Below are 23,582 nucleotides of genomic sequence, written 5' to 3' on the forward strand. Positions count from 1 at the left end.
GATGGGACCTACAATTAGCAGGTTTACTACTGCAAGGTTAACATAAACTCACTGATAATGTCAGCTGGTGTAGACAGAACATCTGCATTGCAACAGACAAACCACAGGGTGAGGACTGTGACTAGAAACAGGGAGGCCAGAAGTCTGGGAGTGTTTATTTTATTTTATGAAAATGAAGCTATTATCTAGTAAGGTTTTAAAATATTTTATTTATTTTAATGAGAAGTGCACACACACACACACACAGAGAGAGACAGAGAGAGAGACAGAGAGACAGAGAGAGAGAAAGACAGAGAGAGAAGAGCACTGCTTAGCTCTGGCTTATGATGGTGCTGGGGACTGAACCTGGAACCTCAGAGCCTCAGGCATGAGTCTTTTGCATAGCCATTAGGCTGTCTCCCTAGGCCTTATTTATTATTTTTTTAAAGTGATTTAATAGTGAGTCACAAGACTACAGTTCCACATCACTGGGGTGTGTTTGAAAATATTGAGGGAGCATGGCCTGGAGGGGAGAAGTCAACAACATTTTAAAGGGCAGGGGGTGAAAACTGAGGAAGGAAACTCCACTCACAGAGCACCTATCTTAGGTGGGGACTGTACTTTCTTCACCTTATCATTCCTTTTAACTTTTTTTTTTTTTTTTTTTTTTTTTTTTTTACCAGAGCACTGTATAGCTCTGGTTTATGGTGGTGCAGGGGATTGAACCTGGGACTTTGGAGCCTCAAGTATGAGAGTCTATTTGCATAACCATTATTTGCATAATCTATACTCCACCCAGTTTAACTTTTGTTTTTACTTTGAATCCTGTGTAGAGAGTGAATGCCAAGTGGAGGCAGGGCACCAAGCATGCAGAACCCCACCACTCACAAGCCACTTTTTTTTTTTTTTCATTTCATTTTAGAAAGACAGAGAGGGAAAGACACCACAATTCTGTTCCACCACTTGTAGTGCTTCTCCAGGTGCTATGTTGTTCCCATATGGATCTAGGGCTAGAACCTGGGGCCTACCACATGGTAAGATGGGCACTTTACCAGGTGCCCATCTTTTTTTTTTTTTATTAAACTTTTTATTTATTTATTTTTTATACCAGAGCACCACTTAATTCTTTCATATGGTGGTGCTGGGAATCAAACTTGCTTTCCCTCTGTCTGTCTCTCTCTGTCTAAAAACATTAGCCTGAAGTGATGAAGCTGGTGACAATAACAACAGCAAGTCCAGCCAGCAGCAAGGCTAATTGCCCTTCCTCAGAAATACAGCTATGACTAAAGGCCCTTGTAATTATAGCTGTCCTGGGTTTGAATCCTGCTTCTAACATTTATTCACCTTGTAACCTGGGAAATATTTCTGTGAGTTATTGGACCATATGCCTATGTCTACCCTTGTCTATGTGCCACTCTATCATAACATGGTGTGTTATGCTGGAGAGTAAACTCATTGGCACATATCCTATCCAGTGAATTTATTATCTAGCTCGACAAATTATTGGATTGTCAGAGAATTCATGGCATATTCTCCTATGTTTTTCACCACAAAAATGTGTCACGAATTTTCTGACAACACAATATTTTATTATAAACAGACCCAGGTTCAATACCTGGCACCATGTGGGAGGTGTCATGGCACTGGGGGAAGCTCCTGTGCAGTGATGTCTCTCTTCTGTCTCTTTCTTTTTAAAAATTTATTTATAAAATAAAAAATAAAAAATATTGACAAGACCATAGGATAAGAGGGGTACAATTCCCCACAATTCCCACCACTAGAGTTCTGTATCCCATCCTCTTTTTTGAAAGCTTTCCTATTTGTTATCTCTCTGGAAGCATGGACCCAGGATCATTATGGGATACAGAAGGCGGAAGCTCTGGCTTCTGTAAATGTTTCTCTGCTGGACATGGGCATTGGCAGGTCGATCCATACTCCCAGCCTGTTTCTATCTTTCCTTAGTGGGACAGGGCTCTGAAGGTGTGGGGTTCGAGGGTACATTGGTGAGGTCATTTGCCTGGGGAAGTCAGGTTAGCGTCATGGTAGCATCAGCAACTTGGTGGCTGAAAAAGCATTAAGATATAAATCAGAACAAATTGTTTAATAATCAGGAACCTGAAGATGAGAACCTAAAGGTAAGAATATAGCAGATAAGATTTGGAAAAAGCTAGTAGGTCTATTTTAGGTATATTCCAAAGGGCCCATGGCTCTTTTTGACTGGGTCTTACAGCTAGCATGCAGGTGGACCAAAGGTATTGTCTGGGGAGATGGTGTTAGAGTTGTATGTCTCTTTCTATATTCATAGGTAGAGGACCAAAGGTGTGGCACACAGTACCAAAGCTTCCTCCAATGCAGTAGGGATTGGGTTTGAACCTGGGTTGTAAGTATGGCAAAGCAGGTATACTATCCAGGTGAACTATTTCACCTATCAGGCAGAAAAAATTCCAGGGGAACAGAGGATACTAGGAATTAAGGATGGAATATTCAGGTAACTCAGTAGCATTCAAGTTAAGATGATGATGCTTTTAGGTTTAAAGCCTTCCCTGGGACAGACAGAATTGATCCCAGAGCCTAGAAGTGGCTGTTAGTGGCTTTAGCTCTAGGAAATATTGGAGGCAGCAAACTAGCCAGTGTTAAGTTGGACTGGGACCAGAGTAGGGAGGATCTTAAAAATCAATCTGGGGGTTGAAAGAAGAGGCTACAGTGGGAGTAACAACGCAGATAGGGGAACAAAATCAGACAATGTCTGGGATGCAAGGAAAGCTTCCAATCTCTAGGATCATATCTCTTTTTGATCCTCTGAAGATTCCTGGCATTTCTGACTTTGATTTAAAAACTTGTTCTAAAAATGAGTTGGTGTATTGCACCAAAGTAACAGACTCTAGGGTGGATGGGGGGAGAATACAGGTCTTGGAAAAGGATGACAGAGGACCTAGTGGAGGTTGTACTGTTATGTGGAAAACTGAGAAATGTTAAGCATGTCCAAACTATTATATTTACTGTTGACTGTAAACCATTAATCCCCCAATAAATAATAATAAAAAACATGCTCCAAGTCATTGGTTGTCAGAGAAATGCAAATTAAGACAACAATGAGATACCACTTTACTCCTGTGAGACTGTCATACATCAGAAAAGGTAGCAGCACCAAATGCTGGAGAGGTTGTGGGCACAAAGGAACCCTCCTGCACTGCTGGTGGGAATGTCAATTGGTTCAACTCACGTGGAGAGCAATCTGGAGAATGCTCAGAAGTCTAACAGTGGACCTACCCTATGACCCTGCAACTCCTTTCCTGGGGATATAGCCTAAGGAACCAAACATACCCATCCAGAAAGATTTGTGTATACCTATGTTCACAACAGCACAATTTCTAGTAGCTAAAACCTAGAAGCAACCCAGGTGTCCAACAAATGAGTGGTTGAGCAAATTATGGTCTGGGGAGATGGTGTTCACCTTCTTCACCTCATCTTGGACGGAGCTTGAAGGAGTCATGTTAAGTGAGATAAGTCAGAAACAGATGGATGAATATGGGATGATCTCACTCATAGGCATAAGTTGAAAAAATAAGAACAGTAGAGAAACCACGAAGTGGAACTTGATCTGGAATTGGTGTATTGCACCAAAGTGAAAGACTGTCCTGGAACAGGATGGCAGAGGACCTAGTGGGGGCTTAATATTATGTGGAAAACTGGGAAATATTATGCATGTACAAACTGCTGTATTTACTGTTGACTGTTAAACATTAATTCCCCAATAAAGAGATTTAAAAAAACCAACCAAACAAAAAACTTGTTCTAGAGGGCTGGGTGGTAGTGCATCTGTTGGAGTGCACATGCTATAGTGCACAATGACCCAGGTTCAAGCCCCTAGTTCCTATCTGCAGGGAGAAGCTTTGAGAGTGGTGAAGCAGTGCTGTAGGTTTCTCTATATCTCCCCCTTTCCTCTAGATTTCTCTCTGCCTCTATTCAATAAATAAATAAAATATTAAAATATATGTAGAGAAAAAACTTATTTTAATTTCTTTTTCATATCAGATCTAGAACAGGACAAGGGTGTCAATCTTTTCTAGGGATTATGTGCCTATGACAAGTGACTGGGTAGCACATGTTGGGCTGTGGGCCTCACCCCTGGGGCAAATGAATCACAACTCTCTCTGGAGCAGTGGGCAAGGCAGGGGGAAGTGAGGCAGTCAGAGGCAGGAGTCCCCGTATTAGTGAAGGGCCAGTGAAGGCCGAGTGGAGCAGCTTGGGGAAAGACAGCTTCCCTGGGCAGGTGGCTCCATTTGATTTCCGATTTAAAGGGGAGGTTTAGATAGCCAGGAAGAAAAAAGCTAATAAGAAAAATATTAAACTGCAGTGTGTGTGTCCCGAGGGACTTCCTGTTGCCATGACTGACCTCCCAGAGAGCGCCATTCGTTCCCGAACATGGCAGCTTTATAGGCACTTGTAGGCCTGCAAAGAACACCAATTTGCTGCTGCAGTTTGTTTTGATAACTGAAACTTTCAATAAATCTATATTAAAATCAAAGGGAAAATTAACTAGGCCCCAGTGAGGGGCAGAGATAAGGAAGCACATTACCACCCTGGCCTCAGCCACCCCACATTCGTCTCTTAGTTCAGATTCAGGTCACCAGGGAGATGAATGGCTCAGGTTCCTGGGGAACAGCCCCTGGGAGAGCAGGGTGAAGAAGTTCAACCCCCCAGACCCTTACTGTTCCTGGAAAGGAGAAGACTGAAAAGGGGTAGAGATGGGTGGTAAGGAGGTGGGTAGTGGTGATCATGCTGGCAGAAGAGTTGGAGAATGAGGCAGGGGAGCTGCAGGAATAATATTAACAGCCAATCCACCGGATTCTTTATGTCTGATATTGTACTAGGCATGCTTGTATTTAATTCTAATGACAGGTGGATTCCAGTTATATATCCTGAAGAAACTGAACCTCAGAGTGGTATGCAATTTGCTAAGGTCACAAATGAAGCCATGCCTCTCTCTAAGCTCACATCCCTCTTAACTTTACTATGCTGTCTATGTAGCTTATAGGAATTTGAGACAATTGTGATTGTTTTTCCACTCTTCAGATAAAATGGTTTCAGATACAGTTTGAGTTCAGTCAGTAATGTCAAGTGCTGTACACTACCCTTGGTCTTTACTTTTCAACTGCTGGTGAAGGTTCTGGTTTTGATGATCTTCCCACTGCTTTTTCTGTTGATCTGATAGGTCAGTAGAAGAACTGCTCTTTGGTTCCTGCTTTTTTTTTTTTTTTCAGCTTTACTTATGGAAAATAGAGGTGATAGAACTAGAGCATTGCTCTGGCACATGATATGCTGGAGATTGAATTTATAGGATTATGAAAGGTTCTGTGGAGGATATAGTGGCTGGGTCTTTAGAAAGCCTGTAATCCTGATAGTATAGGCTCACTTCATTTTTATGGGAAAGAAAGTTTGCTGGACCTCATTCTCAGACTATGCTCAGAATATAGCAAAGTCAGAGAGGCAGGAGAGGCCACCTTAAGACCTATCACTTTACTGACCTAGGGTTAAGTGACAGCTGTCACTATTAATTCATTTGTCCACAAAATATTTATTACATGCCTGCTTTATGGATGGCACTGTGCTGTGTACTAATTATACAGAATGGACAATGTAACAGACAGTTGAAAGATGATAAATTCTGTAGGTGCAGAGTATAATCAATCACCTAATCCATTATGAAGAACTAAGGAAGGCACTCCTAGGTTAGGTGGGAACCATGCATGACATGAGATTTCAGAGGTGGTACGGCTCTAGAATTGATATTGACTGCAGGTCCTTTGGTCTTCATGCAATAGAAATTGACAAAAAGCTGATTTATTACCTGATAAAGCTTATTGAGGCTTACAAGTGACAGCACAGGCAGCAAAACTGTAAGGTGGCTGTCCCATGTGAGTCAGTACTATAGTATTAAGGAGCAGATTGTGATCACACAATGCTGTCCAGTCAGCATATAGGAAGCATGTGGCCAGATAGGCAAAAAGTGATGTCATTTCCCTAAATGAAAATATGTAAATGGGAGACATAGAGGCTGGTTAGGAAAGAGGGGCACAAAAGATGACTTCTTTTTTAATAATATTTTTTATTAATTTTTTTATTATATTATATTTATTTATTGGATAGAGATAGCCAGAAATCGAGAGGAAGGGGAGATAGGGAGAGAGACAGAGAGACACCTGCAGCCCTGCTTCATCACTTGTGAAGCTTTGCCCCTGCCGGTGGGGACAGGAGGCTTGAACCTGGGTCCTTGTGCACTGTAACATGTGCGTTCAGCCAGGTGCGCCATCTTCCAGCCCCCAAAGATGACTTCTGGTTGGCTGAAAAGCCGTCAAAACTACTATTGGCTTTGCTAAGGCTAGAACTGGTACTCACGACTTTCTAGAGTCATAGCCAAGATGTAGAAAAACATCTCTGGCTTTGGCCAGACTCTGTCCAAATAAATGACTGAAGAGAATAACTGCGACTTCCCCACAAATGAGGCCAGGATCCTTTAAACACTTAAATTCCCTTTGAAGCCCATATGAACAAGTCAGTCACCTTTATAAAGGCTCTTGAGAAAGATGAACATTTTCTTCCTGGCTTAAAACCCCTCTACCTTTCTCAAATCCTGCTCAGGCCTAGATCAGAGAGTACATGATAATGACTTGTTGAATGAAGGAATTATCAGGGATGTTAATGAAATATAATGTCATTTTCACGAGCCTATACTTACCTTATGACTATATATAGAAAGTGAGAAAATCTAGGTCAGGGACTATGATCATTCCAGGCCTTGGAAAGTTTTCGTATTTCAAAAATTTCCTTTACAACGCAGAAGTGAGCCCCTCCCCCTTCGCCCTCTTCTGAGTACGTGCAACCTCGAAACTACGAGTCCCATAAGGCCAGCCACTGCGAGTCGCCATCTTGATACACGTAGCGCGCATGTCGGCGGGAGAGCAGGCATTCGGGGCGAGGAGGCCCTGCCTCCCTACTGCCTATTGGTTGGAGGCGCCGGCAGCGGCCTCAGCGGTTGGCCACCGCGCCCGCCCGTCCACTGCGTCAACCGGGGTCAGAGTGCGCGGAGGTGAGTCGGAGTGTTGTGGACTCGTGGTGCTGGCTGCTGCTGTTGAGGCGGCCGGGAACGGGCGGTGGGGAGCAGGCGGAGCTGCCCTTGCCTCTGTCTGACCAGCGTCGCAGTCGGCACGGGCTGCCCCGGCTGTCGTAAACTGTCCTGAGCGCCTGCTGAGGCTGAGGGAGACGTCGGGGCCTGCACCTGGAGGGAGCCTACCGCGCTAGCCCCGAGGAGGGGGCGTTGCCATGGCGACAGCCTCTCCCGCCGCTGACGGGGGGCGGGGGCGGCCCTGGGAAGGAGGACTTGTCTCCTGGCCCCCAGCCCCTCCCCTCACGCTCCCCTGGACTTGGATGGGCCCGAATTGGGGGCAACACCCCGGGGTGGGTGATGCGGAGAGGCCCCCCCCCCCCCCAGATTGGGCCTTGGTTAATGCATGCAGGGTGAAGGTCGCGGCGCACAGTTTGTGCAGCTTGGGGTGCTGGCCCATGTGCTCACCCTGGATGCATGATCTGATGGTGCTGGTGGTGAGGGAGTGGGGCTGGGCTTTGCCAGACAGACTGGGTGAGGTGATTAAGGGTGCTGACTTACTAGGTAGGTTTGCTAGGGCAAAGGAAGAGCGATTTGAGCAGAGGGGTAGAAATGGACCAAGGAGATAAAAGGCTGATCATTCCTTTTCCTCCCCAATACATACACATATGCTCACAAGGTTAGCTGTTCACCTTGTAAATACGTAGCCAAGGTAGTAGTAATGGTGGAAGCGGTGAGTCAGGGGCCTAACCAGGCCAGCTTTCTGTTTGCCCTTCCTGCAAATAGTACAGCAACAGGTGTTTTTACGAAGAAAAGGAAAAAAAAAAGCATAGAGTTGGATGGGGATTTGACTGCTAGTTCTTGCAAAAATAGAACTGCTCTTTGTTGACTTGGACGATGCAGAGTGTAGCTTTTCATTTGATTTCTGCCCTTTGGGCTGGATTTTGCAAATTGATAGTGCCCATTCTTGCCTTTGTTAGAGGTCTCTCAACCGCTACTTGGCCTTAGTTCTTGTCAGACATTTTATCAGTCTCCTATCTGAAGGGCAAACAACCATGACTCCCATTGACTAAAGATCTTGTACTGTATTTGAATTGTAGTAGATTATGATTGGCTGAATGATTTTTGATTGTAGAGTTTCTACCAGAAATTGGCTTCATCAAATCCTGCTTTATCCTGACTTTATCATACACAGCATGCCTTGTTTTAGTGGATTCGTCCCTGGAGCTTAAGTATATTATACCTGAATCCCCTACCATTTAAAAGCCAATTTATAAACTGGGAGTTGGAGTGTGACTCCACTAATGTGTGTGTATGTGGTCTTGGTTAGAAACCCACTTGGATGTCTTTCATAGGAAAGGTGGGGGTTGGGTGGGGGAAAGGAGCTGCCTGGAAGTGATTGATAAGGTTTCCTTTATGGATTCTGTGGTGCTTCACTGGAGCTCAGAGCACTTTGGCAACTTAAGCACTCCAAATTAAAAGCTCATTAACAATTCCTGCCCAAAGATCCTGTAAATAATCGACTAGCTAGAGATCTTGGACCTTGGCTGAGAGCTCTCCTTCCAACTTGAAATCTCAAATAAAAGTGCTTTTATTTCTTTTCATTTTGAAAAGTATTTTCTTTGTGGTGGGGTAAGTTGTGAGTGGCATTTTCCCAGGGGATTTGAGTAGAATAATGCCTTGAATGATTTGAGTGGTAGGAAGAAGTAGACTGCAAATCCAGGTGTTTCATTGTGCAAAGGCATTGCTAATTTACACCTCTTCAACTTCTAGTCCTTTGGAAGATCTGAGTTAAGTGATAAATATGACAGCTGTCCACTGATCTTTGACTTGGGTTTTGGTTACCTTAACTTTCTTACTGCTTGCGGCAGACTTTGAATTATCCTGTTTTTCTTGGTCTGTGTGGCCATTTGCTGTATGGTCTGTGGGTCTGTGGCAGCCAGTCCCCTCCCTTCCCTAGTCCAGACACCAGTTCTTGAATACTGAATACTGTTAGCCTTATCTATATAAATAAACCTTAACTTCCTTGACTAGTCTAGGATTCTAGGATTACCCAGAGAGCTACCACAGGGCCATTTTTCTCAGTCCAAGTTTAGTTGTTGCAAATTTTTAATGTTTCTAGATTAACTTTTTTTTTTTTTTAATAAAAATGTGGTTTGGATGTAGTAATAAGATCATGAGTGACTTGGAGGGTAAGAGACAACTGGATCTGGAAGAAAAAAGGGAAATTGTGTGGAAATATAGACAGATAGTTGTAGAGCTGATAGTTAATTCATGTCTGCAACCTTAGGAAAACTAAAGTGGCTTGCAATGGAGGGATTGGGGATTCAGATCTCTGGTGGTGGGGACAGTGTGAAATTATACCCCTGTTGATATGTAATTTTGTAAATCAGTATTAAATCACTAATAGAATTTAAAAAAAGCAACATATGACAGCAAAAAAAGGATATATTAGACTGAATTAAATTGACTATAAATTAAAAAAAAAAAAGTGCTTCCAGAGAACATGAAACCATTTTTCCAGAAACAAATATAGTACAAGTAGCTTCTGAAAGGTCTAGAGGCACTAGTCTTCCAAACATTAGTTATTCCAAGTAGTTTTGAATTTAGGAGTTCGAAGTATGGTATGATCCTTAAATGATTTTGTATAGCAACTCTTTGGGATTTTGATACTTGATGTTGAAATAGACTTGTTGCAGAAATGTATGTTTATCCACAGCATTGGGGCTTTCCAGCTCTCACAGAACCATCAGCATCTCCAGCTGCCAGTCTTGGCATCTTCGAAGTAAGGAGAGGTGAGAATCCTGTTGCATGGTAAAGTTTGTCTTGATATCTTCCTTATGAAGGTGGGATTGAGGTTGGAGGTGGATGCAAATTGTATTTTTCTGTAGTTTTTTTTTTTTTTCTGATATGACAGCTATGCTCAGAGACTGCTGAAGCTCAGCTGAAATCTACTAAATGGTAAAAGTTGAAAATGGAGGGTCCAGATTCTCATGTTTTGTCATGAGTTTGTTACGGGTAGCAAATGTTTTAAGTTTCAGGATGACTGATGGAAGACAGACTAGTTCTTAATCCTGATAAATACACATTTCTTAAAAATTTTTTATTTATTAAAAAATTATTATCGGATAGAGAGAAAAATTAAGAGAGGGAGATAAAGGGGGAGAGACAGAGAGACACCTGCAGCCTTACTTCACCACTCTTGAAGCTTCCCCCTGTAGGTGGGGGCCAGGGGCTTGAACCTGGGTACATGTGCACTGTAGTGTGTGCGTTTAACCAGGTGCACCGCTGCCTGGCCCCAAAATACACATTTTAAGACTACAGGAAGGAAGGAACTTTTTATTTTGTGCTGATAATACATTTGACCAAAGCCTCTGAGACCTTGATTTAATGGAGTTGTAGGTTACTTTTGGGTGGATGGGTAACCCAGGCTATCTCCATTTAATAAGAATTAGGGATTGGGTAAAAAGGTGAACTCTGATGATTTATATCCAGGATCTCAGAGGCAACTGGGTCCTGAGATTAAATAGTGGTAAAACAGCCACTGTCCTGAGAAAGAGTTTATACATTCATGGGAGAGACATATCATGAGCTAGCAGTTATGATACATTCAAGAGCTAAGATAAGGTAAGTATATGTGTTTTGGAAGAACTCAGAAGGATCCCCAACCCAGACTAGTAGGCTTAGGGAAGGCTTCTCAGAAGTATCCTCCTCACCCAGAATTTGATGAAAACATGAGGGAGTAAGTGTGAAGGCCAGAGCTTTATTGAGTTTGAGAACCTGAAATTTAGTGTTTACTTCATTAAGTACTTCATGGAATTCTTAGTGAACAGGTGTCAGGAGACTATGGTGAGAAATTAAGCAGCAAAGTTAAGTTGCAACCAGCATCTTACTAAGCTTAAAAAGAGAGTGTAGCAAACTCCTGTAAAGAATCAAGCAGTAAACAGCCAGTTTTTGTGGGTTGCTATCATGGCTATTTAGCTTTACTGTTGTGGCACAAAAGCAGCCATCATTTTGGTATAATTTTATGAAAATAGGTGGCAAACTTGATTTAACTTTGGACCAGTTTCTTGATTCTTGTATCAGTAATACAACATTTAGAAGTTTTTATTTTAAATTCTTTCTTTATTATTTTATTTTATTTATTTATTCCCTTTTGTTGCCCTTATTGTTGTTGTCGTTGTTGGATAGGACAGAGAGAAATGGAGAGAGGAGGGGAAGACAGAGAGGAGAGAAAGATAGACACCTGCAGACCTGCTTCACCGCCGGTGAAGCGACTCCCCTGCAGGTGGGGAGCCGGGGGCTCGAACCGGGATCCTTATGCCGGTCCTTGTGCTTTGCGCCACCTGCGCTTAACCCACTGCGCTACCGCCCGACTCCCTTTAAATTCTTTTAGAAGGAGGAGTGGGGAGTTACCGCCCGACTCCCTTTAAATTCTTTTAGAAGGAGGAGTGGGGAGTTACCGCCCGACTCCCTTTAAATTCTTTTAGAAGGAGGAGTGGGGAGTCGGGCGGTGGCGCAGTGGGTTAAGCGCAGGTGGCGCAAAGCACAAGGACCGGCATAAGGATCCCGGTTCGAGCCCCCGGCTCCCCACCTGCAGGGGAGTCGCTTCACAGGCGGTGAAGCAGGTCTGCAGGTGTCTATCTCTCTCTCCCCCTTTCTGTCTTCCCCTCCTCTCTCCATTTCTCTCTGTCCTATCTAACAATGACGACATCAATCACAACAACAATAATAAAACAACAAGGGCAATAAAAGGAATAAATAAATAAAATATTAAAAAAAAAAAAAAGGAGGAGTGAGGGAAAGAGACCAGAACATTGCTCAGTTCTGGCATAAAGTTATTCTAGGAGTTGAACCTGGGAGTTCTAGAGCCTCAGGCATGCAAGTTGATACCACTGACAGGTTGAACTATCTCTCTACCCCATAGCTTTTAGAAGGGTTCAAGCAGTGGACTGAACTTAGCTTTGTTGTTAGGAATTTTGCTCTGCTTCAGTATTAAGAATGTTTGAAGAGGACAATGGTGGGATCAGAGAGACTGGCTGTGGCAGTTACATGGGCAGCATTATATATTTACCCCTATGAAGTCACTATTTTGACACTTTAAAATTGAGTAAAATGATTCTTTGTATATTAGCATATTCTAGTTCTCTTTAATATTTTCCTATCTATTGGAACTTAGATGATGTCTGTCAGAGAATTTGTTGGTGAAACATGCTCTTATTTCACAGAATAGAAAAGATGGAAGAGGAGGTGGCTATAGGGAATGATAATAACATTCATTATTAGAATGAATGTAAAAGTTTTAGAACTGTTGTCTTTGGAAAGAAGTAGATAATCAGTGGAGTCCTTGTAGAGATTTTATTTTCCTTAGAACATATAGCTTAATACCAATTGACTTTGGGGCTGGGTACCCAGTTGAATGCACACATTACCATGTGAAGGACCCAGGTCCAAGCCCCTGGTCCCCACCTACTGGAGCAAAGCTACATGAGTGGTGATGCAGCACTACAGGTCTCCCTCTTTCGCTCTCTCTCTTCTCTTTTTTTTTTTTTTTTTTAACTTTTTTTCTTTTAGTATTTATTTATTCCCTTTTGTTGCCCTTGTTTATTGTTGTAGTTATTGTTATTGATGTTGTTGTTGTTGGATAGGACAGAGAGAAATGGAGAGAGGAGGGAAAGGCAGAGAGGGGGAAGGTAAAGATAGACACCTGCAGACCTGCTTCACCACTTGTGAAGCAACTCCCCTGCTGGTGGGGATCCAGGGGCTCGAACTGGGATCCTTACTCGGTCCTTGCGCTTTATACCACATTTGCTTAACCGCTGCAATACCACCGGACTCCCTCCCTCTTCCTCTCTTATTCTCTCTCAATTTCTGTCTTACACAATAAAAAATAAAGTAAGGCTGTTGGGAGTGGATTTGTGTGCATGCACTGAGCCCAGTGATAACCCTGGCAATAAAAACAAAAACCCAGTTGCTTTGAACTTTTTTGACCTATGTAAACTGGTGTGTGTGTCCCCCATCTGACTACTTTCCAGTTAGTTGCCTCCATTCTATCTATCTCCTACTCAGTTTTTCTTTCCTTGCTTATGGCAAATTGATGATCTGATTTTAGGGAAAGATCTCTCAGTTCAGAATGATAGTTTAAGTTAGGGGACCAAATAAAAGCATCTGTTGAATGCCTAGTGAGAAGTCTTCCTCTTGAAAGCCCCAGCATACTTGTGCTGAGGGAGAAGACTTGAGAGATTTCTGATAGTGTCCTGTAACCTCACTGAGTTTGCCTTTGTGTCTGTGAAATGAAGATAATGTGACTTAATTGAGTTGGCAAGGGGCTTAGTGAGATAACATATGTAGAGCTCTCAATGGTTTTATTATTACTATAATAATAATAATTTATTTTATGGAACTGAATCTCAAACATGTGCAGCTTTACTGTTGCCATGACACTTTTTCATCCAGATAGACAGATAGCACCAGAGCTTTTCTTGGTGTCATGGCACTTTCATATGTACTGGGGACTTGGATTTGGGTTTTATGCATGCACCCTATCTGTTTAGCTATGTTTCTAACCCCAGTACAATACAATTTTTGAAAAAGCCACCTGCAGTTGGATGAGCTGGCCTTTGGCTTAGTATATTTTGGGTCTTCACAGGTATGACTGTATGATAGAAAAACAGCTACTGCTGGTGTCATCCAGTAGAAAGGAGGAAACCAAAGCAAGGGCAAGATACCACTCTTACTAAAGGAACATTTTCAGATAGCGGGAGTCCCACTCACGATCCCATAGTTCTCTTCAGGATGGTCATTACCCCCAACACCATCAGTGAAACATTGAATGAGCAGCTACCTGGAGTGTAGCCATTTATTTCTCCCAGTCTGTTGGGTCGTTTATTAATGGTATCACCCTTGTGGCCCTACATCATTGTAAAGTGCCCCTTGAATATGTTTTTATTACTTTCACCATGACTGGGGTGCAGGTCAGGTGGGTAGTTGTCATTGTCCTTGCTACCCATGTGAATAGATAAGACCCAAGAAGCTTATGTGTGTTGCCTGAAGACATGCTGTGAGGGGCTGCTAGAGCTAGTGCAGATATGCTTCAAGATGAAATTGTGCTACTTTATTGCTGCAATTTCTCTTCCTTTGAGTGAGACATGTACAGTTACTGCAGAACTGTAGTCTGCATGCATACCGTGTCCATATCTGCTAGGCTTGATTTGGGCCCCACTTCATCCACACGGTCCTGTTGGGTTTTAATTGATGACTGCTAAGAAAAGCCCTGTTGGAAAGCAGATTCCCTTTGGGTCATTGTTTTTAGCCCGTCCTCCTTTGGGGACAGTAGTAGAGGAGCCTTGGGTTACGAAAGATTGCTTTGATATGTTCAAAATTGTGCCTTGTGCCCCACAGCTACAGGTAAAATCAAAAGGCAGATAATTTATGGGAGTGTCAGAGCTGGCCGCTGGCACCTCAGGAGGCCATTAGTATGCCTGTTCAGACCCTCTATGTCTTTGCAATTGATTCTTCTTTGCATGAGCTTGATTTGGGAAGCTGTAGATCTGTGGGTAGTGATTGGATGTGACAGTCCAAACACCGGTCCCTAAATTAATCCTTTTAATAGTATTCTGACACCAAGGCAATTCTCTCTCTCTTTTACTGAGGACGACATGTTGGGGGTGGGCTAGGAAAGAGAAAGAAGCTTTGCTTGCTACTTAGTTTCTCAAGCATTCTAACACATTTTGATTTGAGTGAGCACTTGACACCATGACTTTGAGTATATTAATTCATTGCAAACATTTGCTTATACTTTCTTTGTGCCTGGCCCTGTGCTATGGTACTGGGAATACAGAAATGAATAAAATGTGGTCTTTATCCTTAATGATTTTACATGTGATGTAGTGTTTCTCATCTTTTAAGCTTATACAACATTTAGATTTAAAAATATATTTTTTAATATTTTACTTTAACAAGAGAGATCAGAATATTGCTCACCTTTGGCTTATTGTGATGCCAGGGATTGAACCTGGGAACCTCAGGTGTGAAAGTCTTTTTGCATAACCAGCCTCCTCCCCCAAAATCTTACCTTTTTTTTCCCTTTAAGATATAAATGAAAGAGGGAGAAAGAGTGAGAGAGAGAGGAGTGCTGCTATAGTACTACTTGTCTACTCATTAAGCTTTCTCTGTAGCTGTTCTTATGTGGTGGCCAGAGTTCTCAACCCCAGGTTATCTTGCATAGTAAAGTGTGCACTCTACTGGGTGAGCTGTCTCTATAAAGTTTTTAAAGTGTATCAAAAAAAAATCTAACAAAAAAGCAAGTAAAAAAAAAAGCAAATCAAAGAAATTCTAATGTCAGACATACACACACCTGACCCTGCTATCTCTTATCTTTCTTACCTAACTCCCTGGAAATTACTGGTAGCAGGTGAAACAGGTAACTAAAATCTTAGAATGTATGCATTGTAATATAGATAGACATAACATGACATAGACAAAAGTTAAAAAATAAGAATAAATTGTGCTACTGGGCTACACATAAAAGTGTAAGAGGTGTCTGGGAAAACTACTACTAGGAAAATTTGAGCTGAATTTTGAAGGAGCAATAATTTACCTGGTGTAATGGAAGTAAATACCTGAACAGATAGTAGCATTTGCCAAGGAATAAAACTGAGAAGAAAATGTTAAATTTGAGAATCTCAGCAAAAGCTAGTTGTAACTATCTCCTGTTGGTTTCTCCATTCTGTGAGATGGGAAGGTTTGCTTCTCTGGAATGATATTTGAAAAGAGACTTTGATTTCTTCATGCTGCAATTATTTTAATCCAAGGCTTCTTTTCCTGTTGCAGCTTTCTGTACCCAATTTGTTTTTCTTGTTAAAAAAAAAAAAGGCAAAAAACTTTATAGTGAGTATACATTTGGATGATTTAAACAATTACTGCTTATGATTGAGTGACTTTTAATGAAAGTCACACCTCAAAAGAAAAACTACACTAGGAATGTAGTTTAGTAGTAGAGTGCATGCTTTGTATGTATGACTACTTGAGTTCAGTCTGAAGCACAATAAGAAAAAGAATTGCAGCTGATGTGCATTGTTAGATAACCCTAAGAGTAATAGGAATCAGTCCAGTAGGAAAATGTGGACTTTTTTTTAACATGGAAGAAGGGACCAGGACCCTGAACTGAGTGCTTTCATTTTTTTTTTTTCTCATACATACAATGGGAGTTCTGTTATCCATGATGCTTAATATTTGGGAGGATTACATTCAGTGGAATATGTAAATCACCAGTACAGTACCTGACTTTTTTTAATTTCAGAAAATTTGTGTTTCCCTTTTCTCTTTCTCATGTACTGGTGGTAAATCCTTTTATTGAGCACTAGTTGTTATGCAGAGCACCTTAGAGTAGTATTATACAAAATATGTACCAGTCAGGATTTGAACCTGGGCTTGTCTAATACCAGTGCTTCAACAACTAGGGTGTATGACTCCTTGTTTCTTGTGAGATCTTTTTTGGAAGCAGAGGCATAGGAGGTTCTGGGTTCATGTCTCTCCTGTGGGTAAGATGCTGTCTGTAGGTGTAGGAGGTACTGAAGGGACTAAAGTACCATCCACTGCCTTTCCTCCATTTCTATGCTATTTATCATGTGATAGGAAACACAGTTTTTGCACCTTCTTGTGCAGCTGGCTCACAACTGACTTGTAGAACTTTGCACAGAGATGTTTTCCCAGCTTTGTCTCCCCTCACCCTCAGAGAAGTTTGCTTTTAAGCTACTGAGGGTTAGCAAACTGTAGCAAACAGTCACTTCTTTTATGCTCTTCCTTCAGTTGCTGGGGCAGTCCAATTGAAGGACAATGTGAGCCTCCCGTGAACTGTGATGTTACCAGTAGAACTTGGTGCTCCTGAATAGTTACCTCCTTGCTCCCTGCCCTAGGGCTTTGGTCTTAGTACCCAGGTGATTTCCCCCCACTCCTGGCAGTCTCAGTCAGCCTCTCCCTTTCCTTTCCTTTTTTTCCTTCCTTCCTTCCTTTTTTCCTTCCTTCCTTCCTTTTTTCCTTCCTTCCTTCTTTCTTTCCTTCCTTCCCTTCCCTTCCCTTCCCTTCCCTTCCCTTCCCTTCCCTTCCCTTCCCTTCCCTTCCCTTCCCTTCTTTCTCTCTTTCTCCTCCCCCACCTCATTTTCTCTCTCCAGAGAGAGGGTGAGAGACAGAAAAGGAGATAAACCAAGATACTGCTATATTAGTACCCTTTGCATGGAATGCCCAGGTGGTGACTGGGAGCTCAAACTCAAGTCCTGTGTGCACTGTGCTAGGTGAGCCCATCTCCCAGGCTTGCTCCTGAAGGTAGGTCTTTAGTGACTTTAGCTCTGCTGATAGTTTGAACTAGCAGCTATTTCTGATGTTGGGTGAACTCTCCCTTGCCTTGTTTTGGAGCAGAACCAGCTGAGGCTACAGTTCAAAGGAATGACAGATTATGGGAAGCAAGAGTGTGTTGTTGAAGTGAAGTGAGGGCCCAGCTTTAGAGTTTCTGTGTCCAGTTCACTTTGGTCCTCAGGAAATCTGGGAGAGATTCTGTGGCATTTCAAGCTTTGTTTTTTTTCCTCAACCTGTAGCCTAAAACAGATTAGACTGGGCCCTCAAGCTTCTATACTCCTGGAGAGTGGGGCTATAGAGAAGGTTGGAGGAAGAATGGTGAGGCCTGCTCTTTGTGTTAGGGCAGTAGCCCCAAGGCTCTGGCCTGGGAATTAGGAGTTTTGGGCTCAGTTCTTTTTCTCATTGCTCTGTGAACCTTGGATGGCCCTCTTTCCTTACTGGGTTTCATTTTCCCTGGACTGTGTCTCCATTTAGTTTTTCTTTCACCTTTGATAGCCTCTGATTTTCACAGAAAATGCTCTGGCAGATGGAGGCATTCATTAGATTGAAGATTGTGATTTTTGCAGGCGTGCAACTTATTTATAATTTTTCCCAGGTTATTTTTAGTTGCCCAAGACAGAGCCTGCGATTGAGTGAGTTCTAGACAGGTGCTTTCTGTGATGCTGCTGTAACCCAAGTACCTGAGCATTTGTGATGTTCCAGGTCAGACTGGGACAGGGACTTGCCCTGGAACTGGAAGCTGGGTGGTAATGACTGTTTCAGGTACCTTCTGCCTCAACTGGACTCAGAAACTGCCTCTGGTGTCGTTAAAGTTCGGGGCTCCAGCAGGCCGGGCTAGCTTCGCGGCGGTAGACAGAGACGACCAGAGACACACGGCTGGGCAGGGAAGCTGTATTTCTTTATTCATGAACACCAATTCATAAACTAACCCAAACTAATCACCACACAGATCTGTCCTGCATCCCCTCACGCGGCTGCACCAAGAACTCTCGAACTACTTAGCATAGGGGGCGGGGAGAAAGTGAGGTGCGAAACTAGCAAGGGCCAAACCAATTCTCTCAGAGGTGGGGGGAAGGAGACCAAACCAATATGAAACATATCAACACTCTGGTACTTGGAGTTTCTCAGGATTGTAGCCCTATATCTCACTATTGCTTTTAATGGAGTGAATTAAATCCAGGGTTGGTGTACACTCATACCCTTCCCTGAGATTCTAATTATTTGTGGTGAGGGGAACTGAGGTAGGACTTGACCCATATCATGACAGGTTTCTCTTCTTTCATCTCCCAGGCTCCCCCTTGCCCATGTATGCAGTTATTAAAGGATGGCCCCCCTCCCTGCGTCCTCCCTTTCCCCCTCCAGTAATGGAAGGCTATAAAATGTCTATTTACCCAAGACACCAGAATGACTCCTCTGTGGTTCCACTAATCTGGTGATTTGGTGCTTCTCTGGTCTCTCAGGTAAATATAGATTGAGGCTTTTTATAAAGGCATATTATTTCCCTCATTAAATGTGTGTTTTGGCACATGTGTTATTTACCTGACCGACAGTAATGGCTGCAGAGGAGCCATTGGTGTCTGTTGTGTAAATACTCTGCACAGAGACCATCCTCCAGGGGCTGTGTCGCAGGCCTGTTTCTCCAAATCGGCCAGGCCCCATGGCAGTCCTGTTTACCTGTCCCCTGTCCCAGATGTGTATGTGTAGGGTGTCTGGGCCTATCATGTGGAGGAGAGAATCATTTTCCTCCTTGCTATATACTGCTTTGCTCCTTAATTTGCTAACTAGGAGAAGGAGAAGGGTATCTGAGAATAAATGTGTGTAAACCTTGACAAACCTTGGTCCCTGATGACCAACATTCTGTGTGAAGAAACACACAGAATCATGAACAGTTTCATTTGAGTGCTACCCCTCATCTAGATACTAGAAGTCCTAGTTGATCATGGAAGCTATGTATTTAAATTCTGCAAATTGGAGTCTAAACTACAGAGGTCAGTAGAAGAGGGTAATCCCTAAGTGGACATGTCCCTAAGGGGGCAGGTGGGATGCTGCTGCAGGAAGTACAGTGGTGTCTCTTGAGAAGACCCCATGAAGGGACATTGAGTGGGGACTTTAATGGGAAGTAGATGCTTTGAAGGTTGACTTGCCAGCCTCCCTGCGGGAGGATTCCATGTAGGCAGGAAGAAGATTTGTGGATTGCACCAGGAGATCATTCCTAAACATACTATCTGTTGTGTCTGTTTTTCTTTCATTCTTTTTAAACCACATTACATATGGATTAAATAAAAAAATTAATTTGAAATAGGCCACATTTACATAAAAGTTGGAAGTGCAACACAAATAATTTTTCCCTTGAACCGTTTGAGAGTTAAGTTACCTACATAGTGCCCCATCACCTTGAATACTTTGTATTCCCCTCATTCAAGGACATTTTCCTACCTAACCACAATACAGCTATTAAACTCAGGAAATTACTATTGATACATTACTTCTATATAATCTTACCTTATTCAAATTTTGCCAACTATTCCAAAAATGATCTTTGTAGCAAAATGATCTACTTTGGAATTCTGTATTGCACTTAGTTGTCTCCATTAGACTTTTGGTAGTAAAGATTCCATAACTCTGTGACTTTAATACTTTTTTTTCTTGCTATCCCTAGCAATTCAGGCCTACTTTTTCAAATTAGAGAGACAGAGATAGAAATACCACAATGGTGAAGCTTCCTTCAATGTGGTGGTGGCCAGGGTTGAATCTAGGTTGTGCACATGGTGAAGCATGTGCACTAATGAAGTGAGCTATTTTGCTGGCCTGACCTTAATACTTTTGAAGATTACATGCTGGTTGGTTATTGTGTAGGATATCCCCTAGCTAAGGGTTATCTGATATTTTCTCATAATTAGATTCAAGTTATGCTTTATCTACAAGAATATTACACAGATGATGCTTTATCCTTCTCATTGCATCCTACCATACGGGACAGGGTATAATTTTGATTTATCAGGAGTTGGGCAGTAGCACAGTGAGTTAAGTGCACATGGTGCAAAGCGTAAGGACTGGCGTAAGGATCCCAGTTCAAGCCCCCAGCTCCCCACTCACTTGCAGGGGAGTCACTTTACAAGCAGTGAAGCAGGTCTGCAGGTGGCTATCTTTCTCCCTCTCTGTCTTCCCCTCCTCTCTCCATTTCTCTCTGCTCTATCTAACAACAATGACATCAATAACAACAACAATACAGCAACAATAAAAAACAAGGGCAACAAAAGGGAAAATAAATAAATATACATTTTTTTTTTAAATTTGATTTATCTCATTATTGATGATGTTCATTTTGATTACTTCACACCTTCTTGACTCTTGTGGATACCTTTTTCTCCATGCTATAGCTCTGATATGCCATCCTAGATACTTCTGGCTCCCTTGATTTCAATTGGTATAGATACCTAACTTCCTTCCCCTGCTAAAAATATTGTCTCTAAAGTCATTAGATTGAATTATTATTATTATTAATTATTATTTGCCTCTAGGGCTATCGCTGAGGCTCGGTGTCTGCATTATGTATCCACTGCTCTTGGAGACCATTTTCCCCATTTTGTTGCCCTTGTTGTTACTGTTATTGTTATTGCTGTTGTTGTCGCTGAATAGGACAGAGAGAAATCGAGAGAGGAGGGGAAGATAGAGAAGGGGAGAGAAAGATAGACACCTGCAGACCTGCTTCACTGCTTGTGAAGCAACCCCCCTGCAGGTAGGGAGCCAGGGCCTCAAACCAGAATCTTTACATTGGGCCCTCGCACTTTGTGCCATGTGCACTTAAACCAGTGCGCTACCACCTGGCCCCCAGATTGAAATTTTTTAGGAAGAAAACAGTAAAAACTGTCTTCTGTTTCTGACTTCGGTTGAGCTTAATTGTTAGAAGGAAGGGAACTATAGAACTCAGGGATTGCTGATGTGTAAAAGCTTGTTCTAATATTTGCTCTCAAGGATTTCTACAAGAGAACTTTTTTTTTTTTTTTTTTTTAAATATAGGAGGGGTTGGGTGAGAAAACAAAGGCTTTTGTAGGCCAGAAGTCCTGTGGTCATCATTGTGTTGTCCAAGGAATTGGGATATATGGGGTGCTGTATGGGTAGTCCAGAGTATCCTATGGGTCTGGGGGATTGATACTACTTTCATAGATTGCCTTATGCATATTGGATTTATAGGCCCAATGTATATAGTGATCTAGACTTCATCAGCTAGGCATAGCTCAATACATAATAGCTGTAATAATAGTAAGTTAATGTTTATTGAACCTTACATACTAGTCACTGCTCATAGTGCTTTATATGTGTTATTTCATTTTCACTTGAGAAGTAGGTATTAGCATTATTATGTCATTATAGCTGAAGAATTGAAAAACAGAACTTGGCCAACATGCCATGGCAAATAATTGACAAAGCCAGGATTTAAACCTGGATGCCCTCCTTAGTCATGATGTTTAATTGCCTACTAGCATTTGGTAGGATTCTAGTTGACTCCAAATATACATAATCTTTTACATATACATATTAGAGAACATTAAGATGTTAAAAAAATCCTCATGTATGACCTGAGTTTGAGGGGTTACAGAAGAGTTTTATGATTGTGTGAGACTTTGGATTCAAACTAGACTGTTGAATCTGAGCAAATTGGTGTCTCCCATCTCAGTTAGGCTTTGCTACTGTTAGGGAGTGGTTGCTGTGAAGTTATTTTGTTTTTTAATTTTATTTATTTTGCCAGAACACTGCTCAGCTCTGGTTTATAGTGGTGTGGGGATTGAACCTGGGACTTTGGAGCCCTAAGCATAAGTCTCTTTGCATAACCATTGTGCTATCTCCCCCAACATGAAGAGTAATTTTGAATACTGGTTTTTGAAAGGGTTATTGGTCTGTTTGCCTTTATGAAGGGTTTCATAAATGAAACTCAAACTAATCCTTTGTCTATCCCAGACTGAGGAATTTTGGCTACATTTTTGGAGAGACTATAAAACTATGGTGAAAACAAGCACTGGATCCATGAAGAAATTAGAATTCTTTCTAGTCTTAGTTCCACTCAATTGCTATTGAATACCACTATTGGGCTAGGGAAATTGAGGACTCATACTAGCATATATTCTAACACACACGAGTAAATTATTGTAGCTCCTTTGGTGAGTTGAGGGAGAGCTGGGACAAAAGATATTTGATATTGTCCATGTCCACTCACATAATGCTGACCTCATTGCCTTTGAGTGTATTTGGGATGTCACACATTGCTGTTTCCCTCTCGCCCAACCTGAGGGAGCAAGGACATGTTTGCAGACTTTCAGGGCAAGCATTTGACCTTGTTAGAATGGAGTTCCAGGGGAGTCGGGCTGTAGCGCAGTGGGTTAAGCGCAGGTGGCGCAAAGCACAAGGACCGGCATAAGGATCCCGGTTCGAACCCCGGCTCCCCACCTGCAGGGGAGTTGCTTCACAGGCGGTGAAGCAGGTCTGCAGGTGTCTATCTTTCTCTCCTCCTCTCTGTCTTCTCCTCCTCTCTCCATTTCTCTCTGTCCTATCCAACAACGACAACAACAATAATAACTACAACAATAAAACAACAAGGGCAACAAAAGGGAATAAATAAAATAAATAAATAAATATATATATATATGAATGGAGTTCCAGAAGGCAAAAATTGGTGATCTCTGTATTGAGCACTGAGATTTTTTTTTTTTTTTTGATTGTGAGGATTATAGTTAAGGAAGTTTGAGTCTTGGGCACAAAAGGGGGGAAACACAAGACTTCTGCTTTATTCCTTTTGTGTGTATGGGGTGGGGGGAGGTTTAGGTTGTGAGTAAAACTCAGACTTTGATTTTTTTATGTTTAGTTGGCCCACTAAGGAGCAGACATTCTGCAAATTTAAAGGGAAAAGTTAAAAAGTGGTTTGGAATTTTTTTTTTTCTGCACATGTTCACTCAAAAAACTTTACTAGATTTTTAGCAATGCTCCCATTACTGCCACATCTGGATTTTCTCTTTTTCTTCTCTATGTAAAAAAAGAAAAAATACTGCAGTCATTCCTGGCCTTTAGGAGAGAGTCTAGAGGCAGGGAATGGGAAGGCCTCAGGCTGCTGCCAGCTGTGTTCTGGGCTGCACTCATTCCCCCAGGGCGC

At 42.2% G+C, this 23,582-nt stretch overlaps 1 protein-coding gene and 1 long non-coding RNA gene across 9 annotated transcripts in view; one reads left to right on the top strand and one right to left on the bottom strand.

Moving 5' to 3' along the window:
* Nucleotides 1-620: 620 nt before the first annotated feature.
* Nucleotides 621-7,000, bottom strand: LOC132542868 (uncharacterized). The gene is made up of 2 exons (XR_009553838.1): nucleotides 6,719-7,000; nucleotides 621-2,042 (listed from the first exon to the last, which is right to left on the bottom strand). It is a non-coding gene; the product is annotated as an uncharacterized LOC132542868 (long non-coding RNA).
* A 19-nt stretch (nucleotides 7,001-7,019) lies between these two features.
* ERI3 (ERI1 exoribonuclease family member 3) overlaps nucleotides 7,020-23,582 on the top strand; it is a 138,633-nt gene continuing 122,070 nt past the window's right edge. For 4 of the 8 annotated variants that reach the window (XM_060206027.1, XM_016191647.2, XM_060206028.1 and 1 more), the window contains exons 1-2: nucleotides 7,076-7,437; nucleotides 9,804-9,879. In XM_060206027.1, the coding sequence (XP_060062010.1) occupies nucleotides 7,303-7,437; nucleotides 9,804-9,879 (211 nt within the window). In that variant the 5' untranslated portion in view covers nucleotides 7,076-7,302. Of the gene's footprint in view, nucleotides 7,438-9,803; nucleotides 9,880-23,582 lie in introns of those variants that run through there. The other 4 variants (XM_060206029.1, XM_016191650.2, XM_007530969.3 and 1 more) reach the window with 3 other exon arrangements.

The sequence above is a fragment of the Erinaceus europaeus genome, chromosome 13 (assembly GCF_950295315.1).
Source record: "Erinaceus europaeus chromosome 13, mEriEur2.1, whole genome shotgun sequence".
In the NCBI taxonomy this organism is placed as follows: Eukaryota; Metazoa; Chordata; class Mammalia; order Eulipotyphla; family Erinaceidae; genus Erinaceus; species Erinaceus europaeus.